This window comes from Hypanus sabinus, chromosome 20, assembly GCF_030144855.1.
Source record: "Hypanus sabinus isolate sHypSab1 chromosome 20, sHypSab1.hap1, whole genome shotgun sequence".
NCBI classification, from domain to species: Eukaryota; Metazoa; Chordata; class Chondrichthyes; order Myliobatiformes; family Dasyatidae; genus Hypanus; species Hypanus sabinus.
In genome coordinates, this window is record NC_082725.1 from 52487352 (window position 1) to 52495236 (window position 7885).

Genomic DNA, 7885 nt, shown 5'->3' on the forward strand with positions numbered 1-7885 from the left:
AATTTACACTGTAAATTCCATCACTGTAGCAATGTATAGTTAAGCTAGGAGCAGGGGCAAAATAGATCAATGCAAATGCATCCACTTCAGGACTGTCCTTGGAAATATGTCCTTGGCAGTATGCTTAAACAGCTTTGACACAAATATATAGATTTAAATTTGCTGAAGTGGTATACAATATTCAGAAAATTACATGAATTTCTTTTTTTTACATTGTTAAAGTACAGGAAAACTTCTTTACCAGAATTTTCGAACATTAGACCCCATGTAAAGCAAGTTATCAAACAGCTTTTTTCCAAAATGAAGGAAAGCACTGAACTGATGTCTTAATTCTTTAAAATTGCTCTTTATATATGAAAATTGATTAAATAGCTTCAAAGTTTAAATATGCTCATTTAACATGTGTGTAATTTTGTATGTGTATTACTTTGCTGTCATAATTATTTTTCCAAAACATAATACAATAATTATACTCCACTGTTCACATTCCCAATTTCTCTGACATTTCAAAACATCCCATAAAATCTAAGGTACACAACTTCCAGCCAGGTTCAGGCTGTAGATTCATCCCTATAATGGCTATACTATATTTAGGATAAATTTTATGCTTTCAACTTAATTATGTTATGTGCAGACTTAATTTTCTTCAAAGTCATCCTGTTGCTTTTTCCTTAGTGACAAGGGGAAAATTCAAACTATCGAGATTAAACCTTTCCTTAGTCTACTGAACCTTTCCTGAAAGCCCGCAAGTGATTCCTTTTTCCTCCCCACACATCACTACCATCTGAAAAATTATTCATTCAACAAGCAAAGCACTAATCACAAGCCCATATGCACTCCCTACCATCATTTGATGGTTGCCAAGTATTCATTGCTTCCTTTTCTATTCTTGCAGTCCATGGCTTGTAAACTTTCATTTGGTTTTGTAAAATCTACAGTGCTACCTGTAAAACTGGTGTTCGATTCCCACCACTATCTGTAAGCAATTTGTTCATTCTCTGGATCTCCACTTTCCTCCCACACTCAAAAGATGTACAGTTAGGGCATGCTATGTTGCACAGGAAGCACGGTGACACTTGTGAGTGCCCAGCACAATCCTTGCTGATTTGATTTGATGCATTTCACTGCATGTTTTTATGCTAATCTTTAGAAAATGTTGCTGAGCATTTCTGCTTTAGTCTCTCAATACACTTCATACATCTGTATGAACCTAAACGATAAAGTCCAGTCTTACCACAATTGTCATCTGCAGATCATTTTTACACAAATGCTTAACCTTATAAATGCTTAATTCAAAATTTAAATACTGTAAACATTGGATAGATAAAATATATGACCAAATCTTTTTTTCTGAACCATTTCCAATAAATTGTTTTAGCTTGATGGAACAGATATTGACACTATAATTTTCCTTTACCTGAGGCAGTATTTCAAATATTATAAACTGCAGATGAAAATGTTTAAATTTTGTTTTGGCAGAAAACAAATGATATCCTAATGTTCTCCATTGGACTATTTTGTTAGTAAACGTTTGTATCAAGCTACACTGATTCAAATGTTTAAAAGAAAATGGCTGCAGTTTACACAACACTTCCCTGACCGAAAAACAATGTTGAGATCAAACTATATTCTGTATTTGTTCCAATTTTCTAAAAGTATTAAATAACAATTATCTAATTTCCATATATAGAATGCAAAATGTCTGATGCAAACTTGCCACAATGGAGTTAATGACATCCTCTTGTGCTGTTAAATTGCATCCTGAGCAGCACTTCTACCCTCAAAAATTTTAACAATTCAAATTTAGTGTGTAACAGTTATTTAAAGACATGCTTCTGGAAATGATTTCAGAAGATGTTAATTGCCATAAAATGCAAATATTACAATTGAAACAGCTACAATTTAATAAGATGACCTCGCACTAGTGACTCTAATTCTCATCTGGCAAGTCAATATTAATTCTTCAAATACACCCCAATCAAGTCTTGTATCTGTTCCAATTATTTTAATCATTAGACATTGCGACAACAGCATAAAGTTAATTTCTATTTAAAAAATAACCAGAGATATTTTATGTACATGATTGGCCTAGGCAGGCTGAGACAAGCACAAGGTGTACTTTGAAATCTAAAGGCTAAAACCAGTTTTGCAGGAATTCTCCATTCTACGCAGTACAAACAGTTCACTAAGAAAAAGAATTTTACTATGCTTTACAAAATTGAATGCAAGGCTCTTTATGCTATTTGAAGCTACTGTTTAGTAAAGCAATGCCAATGAATTATCTTTTCAGATTTGCCACTGTTATACTGTAAAGCAGAATAACCAGTAGGGCAGGTAGCAAATTCCCATAAATATCATTGAGAGAGCAACCAGATAATATTTGTTTTGGGATGTTGATAATGATAATACTTCCCTGACTCCTTAAGGTACATTTTAATGCCAATTCAACATTCCCTTTGTTCAACACATCCCTCCCCCACCTTCCTCTAACTTGCATTTCTCTTTCCACAAATGCTGCCTGATCTACTGAGTTCAGCCTTTAACCAGCCTCAACATTTTCTGTTCTTGTTTAGAAAGCAGTGTTTCTTCCAGAGAGAAAAAAAGCACTAAGCATTCAATCCACAACTCTGAACCATCTAAAGTTTTGAATTATATGCATTTGTCAAGGTGGGATGTGACAAATCGAGCCTCCACTCCTGTTAAGAAATACATCTCCATTAACCCAGGGATTAATTCAAGACCACAAGCTGTTCAAAACTTTGTTTATTTTTAAATTATGACTTCTATTGCTTCCAACAAAAGGACATCCATAATGAGATCTCATGCTGATGCAATGAAGCAATCTTGCAGGAAGAAAGCTGACAGCTGAACAGAATTATTATAAAATCAGAATCTTGGTAACTCTGTAACATTTATCACATAGAGCACACCTAATACTGAATAATGTAAGCAGTAAGATTAGTTAACTCCATTAAATGTCAGTCAACCTTGCAGCCGAAAACTAATATTTAATCCTAGCAAACACTTTGAATACACTACCGTAAGATGTGATATTCCTTATGACTGGACATAAAAGTGACTCAGGAAATGTACAGAATAAAAGTAGGAATGGGCTGATAAAATCACTTAACAAATAATGAAGACGATCAAGCCTAAGTCATTATGTGGATCAGGGATCATCCCTGATGAACATGGCTTAAGTTTCTCATGAAACCATCAGTTATAATTGATATCTGTACCCGGCTGGAAGCCCGAGAAGAGTTTATTCGTCATTAAGATGTGTTGTTTGCCTACAAGTTGTCTGTTGCTGACACAATTAATGTAGAAAATCAGTACATCAAAACATAAGAACAGGGAAAATGTTCAGGTAATATTTTTTCTTAAGCATCCCAGCAAAATCAAAAGTGAATGAGGCCAGCCATCAATTTTGTCAACACAAGAACATGTACAAAGTTACTAAATCAGTGATTGATATTGATTATTCTGAGAATAGTCTTCAGAGCTACTGGTGTAGTGGAATTCTCCATGCAGTTAAAACAGAATAGGCTCCACAGGTAAATTAGCCCCAAGCTGATTCAATAAATCAGCCTCCATGTGGCTATCTATTGATGGAACAGACAGGCTGCAAGTGAAAGGTATGCATTGTTGTTGAGATGCCAAATTTGTGTTTTCTTTCAATTCAAAGTTAATGGATAAACATGCCACACTAGCACAGTAAGAATGTCTGTTTAGGACCAGCCTACAGAGTATTTACAACTTGTATTCAACATTCTACAGCGTCACCTGTAAAATTGGGCTTCGATTCCCACCGCTATCTGTAAGCAGTTTGCATGTTCATCCTCCGGGTCTCCACTTTCCTCCCATACTCCAAAGATATACGGTTAGGGTTACCGTATTGCACAGGAATCGTGGTGACACTTGTGAGTGCCCAGCACCAATCCTTGCCAATCTGATTTGTTGCATTTCACTGCATGTTTTGATGGATGTGTAAGAAAAAAAAGCTGATCTCCAGAAAACGTTGCTGAGCATTTCATAAATCTGTATGAACCTAAATGATATTCAAGTCCAGTCTTGCCACAATTGTCATCTGCAGATCATATCTACACAAATGCTTAATCTTATGACTACTTAATTCAAAATTTAAATACTGTAAACTTGGCTAGATGAAATACGTGACCAAATCTTTCTTTCTGAACCATTTCCAATAATTGCTCTTCACAATGGTTTTATCAAACTTCTCAAAGGGATGACCTTGAAGTCTGGCACAAAGAGACTGAGCAGGTTGCAGACTCCAGAAATTATGTCCCAAGCCATTGAGGGACTACTTAAATTTAGGAAAATGTATACACAGCTTGAATTGGATAAGTTCACTGACATGGGAAGGATGTGTGGGTGGGGGGGGGGGGAGAGCAGAAGAAATAAGGCAGGATTGGGCCATGGAGATTTGAGAACGAGATGTAGAATATTAGAATCAAAGAAAATTAAAACTACAATATCAGCCAATATGTATCGATGAACACAGGGCTACAGAACATAGAACAGACAGCATAGGCTCTTTGGACCATTTAACCTACTGTACTATGAGTCTAACCCTTCCCTCCCATATAACCCTCCATTTTTCTTTCATCCGTAATTATGATGAAACAAATTATTGATGAATAGAACTCAGCACAAGAGACAGCAGAGTTACATTTGAGGTTTGCAGCAGGTGAAAGGTGGAGGCCATACAAGAATAAAGTAACAAGGATGAGGCAACAGCTGAGGTGTGCAGACACAGGCCACGTTAGGAAAGTGAGGGTATGCCATTATGAGGCCTGAAACACTTCCTAGAACCAAATGAGACACCAAGTCTGAAAGGGTTCAGCCTCAAAACATGGCTAGGGAAAAGAGGCAATAGGGTCTCCCTTCCCCAGTAATCAACTACTGGAGATTTCTACTCATCTAGTGATCAAGAAAGAGGCTTCAGAACAAGCAGCAACATGCAAATTCTTTTTTAAACTTCAAGTACAATTAAATAGATGCCAATATTACACAAAATTACACCTAACAAAAACCCATCTGGAAAGCCAACATCAATCATTCTCGTACAAACAGATACTGCAGTCTTGGCATCTAGGTAAACAGAAAATCTCTTTCCCCAATTCTCTCTGTAGCCGATCACGTATCAAAAGGTCCACTAGGGCCGGGAGAAGAAACGAGAGACAGAGGGACAAGTCTCCGACTTTGGAAGCCTGAGCTTTGCCCATACTTTCTGCTTTGCTTTACACACCAAGCATCAGATTTTCAACAGGTTCCAGATGTCGCCCTGTAACTTTACACGCACGATACGGAGACCATCTCAAGCAAACAAGAATCAAACTGCGAGAGGAACTCAGCGGGCCAGGCAACATCTGAGGATAGAAATTAACCCCGCATCTGAAATTTTCACTATCGCTTCCCTCACCCCAAAACAGCTCGACCCGCCGAGTCCCACAACAGTGGATCTGTTGCTCAGATTCCATCATCCACACTCTCTCTTGCGTCTCCAGTTTTGTCTCAAAATCTCCCTCGACTGGTGAAATCCCACTTACGGAAAGTGTTGAGGCTGCGTTTTTCTTCTCCCAGGAACCGCTCTCTCCCTCTCTTGACCACCTCACGGTCGCGATTGAAACATAAAAGGTGCATTCTGGATTTAAACATTAAAGGTTTAAACAGAGGCGGCAACGGTGCATGCAACAAGTGGCATCCTCCTTGCAGCCCACCGGCCGACGGGAGGCCCTCTCACTCACCTTACTCTTAACTTCCACCGCCACCCTCTCCAAGCCCCTCAGCGAGCCCGACTTATTGTAACTTTTACTCATTTTTTTTAAAGTTTACTTTTGTTGCCTGCCTTCCCGGGCAGGCGCCGCCAAATCCCGATTGAAGAGGGGGGAGGTGGAGGGGTGGTTGGGGGTCTCCGGCTCTTCCCGACTGAAATCCTGACGAACGGACCGTTAGCACCGATCAGCCTCGCCGCGCCGCCAGTCCTCCGGCTCTCCCGCGACGTGCCCGGCCCGCCGCGCGCCGATGACGTCACGCAGAGCGGCAGGACTCCGGCCAAGCAGCGGCGGGACTGTCCACGGCGCATGTACTTCCTCCGATGCTGCGGGTGGCGCTAGACCGAGGAGGACCACTTGCACACCTGGTGTTAAATCCCGCCCCCGTCCCGTCACTAGAGTTGATTATTCTTTTGGTATCATTTGACCCTTCAGAGGAAGGAGCTGTGGCTTTAATACAAAGATACGACAATGGGAAATCTTTGAGTGAGCTCTTAAGCAATGGTTCATAGTCAAAGTTGAGTGTATTGTCATGTGCACAAGCACGTGTATTGAGTTGACTTTATTTCTTTCATCCTTCACATACATGAGGAATGAAAATCTTTATGTTGCGTCTCCGTCTAAATGGGCAATGTGCAATTTATAGTAATTTGTAATAAATAGTATTACAATAGGACAGTCGATATAGTATAGAAATACAAGTGTGAGTTAATCAGTCTGATGTTCTGGTGGAAGAAGCTGCCCTGGAGCCTGTTGGTCCTGGCTTTAATGCTGCGGTACCATTTCCCAGATGGTAGCAGCTGGAATAGTTTGTGGTGGGGTGACTCGGGTACCCAATGAGCCTTCTTACGCACCTGTCTCTGTAAATGTCCTGAATGGTGGGAAGTTCACATCTACAGAAGTGCTGTGCTTCTGGTAACATCGAGGGAGAGGTTCTCTTGGCACCACTCTCTGCAGAGTCCTCTGATTGAAGGAAATACAGTTCCCATACTAGGCAGTGATGCAGCCAGTCAGGATTCTCTCAATTGTGCCCCTGTAGAAAGTCTTTAGGATTTGGGGACTCATGCCAAACTTCTTCAATAGTCTTGAGATGAAAGAGACACAGTTGTGCTTTATTTCACCGCACAGCCGGTAGGTACAAACATTGCGAGATCATCTGTGATGTGTATGTCGAGGAACGTAAAGCTGTTCACCCTCTCAACTTCAAATTCATTGATGTTAATAGGGGTCAGCCTGTCTCCATTCCTCCTGTGGTCCACGACCAGCTCCTTTGTTCTTGCGACATTGAGGGAGAGGTAGTTCTCTTGACACCACTATGTCAGGGTGATGACTTCTCTGTAGGTTGCCTCATTATTATTTGAGATAATGTCGAATCATCAGCAAATTTAATTAGCAGATTGGAACTGGGTGGCGACACAGTCATGGGTATATAAAGAGTAAAGGAGGGAGCTTAGGACACAGTCCTGAGGGGCTCCTGTGCTGAGGGTCATAGGGGCAGAGGTGAGAGAGCCTATTCTTATCACTTGCTGGTGATCTGACAGGAAGTTCAGGATCCAGCTGCACAAGGCAGGGTGAAGGCCAAGGTCTCTGAGCTCCTTGTCAAACCTAGATAGAATTATGGTGTTGAATGCTGAACAGCATTCTCACATAAGCATCCCTCTTCTCCAGATGTGTGACGATGGTGTGTAGAGCTGTGACCATTGTGTCATCTGTTGATTGGTTGTGTTGGTAGGTGAATTTTAGGGGGTCCAGTGCGTGCGGTAGAATGCTGCAGATCTTGACCAGCTTCTCAAAGCATTTGCTTATTATTGAGGTGAGTGTGACAGGACGTCAATCGGTCAGACATGTTACCTTTAGGTACAGGAACAATCCAGTAGTCTTGCAACTGAACACTCGTTGGAAACACCCGCGTACTTCAGCCTCAAAGATGACCAAGGTGCAGGTCGCTTTGGTGGCTCTCCTCAGGGGGCTCGGTGTTGGCGACATCAAATTGAGCGTAAAGAAGAGTTAGCTCATCTGGGAGGGAGGCACACCACTGTGCTTAGTTTTGAAGTCTCCGATGGTGTGCAGCCCGTGCAAAACAAACTTTG

At 40.7% G+C, this 7885-nt stretch overlaps 1 protein-coding gene across 1 annotated transcript in view; it reads right to left on the reverse strand.

The window, feature by feature from the left end:
* pard6gb (par-6 family cell polarity regulator gamma b) overlaps positions 1 to 6089 on the reverse strand; it is a 33409-nt gene extending 27320 nt beyond the window's left edge. The window contains exon 1 of the mRNA XM_059945512.1: positions 5769 to 6089. Coding sequence (XP_059801495.1) covers positions 5769 to 5840 — 72 coding nt within the window. The 5' untranslated portion in view covers positions 5841 to 6089. The remainder of the gene's footprint in view (positions 1 to 5768) is intronic.
* Positions 6090 to 7885: the final 1796 nt, after the last annotated feature.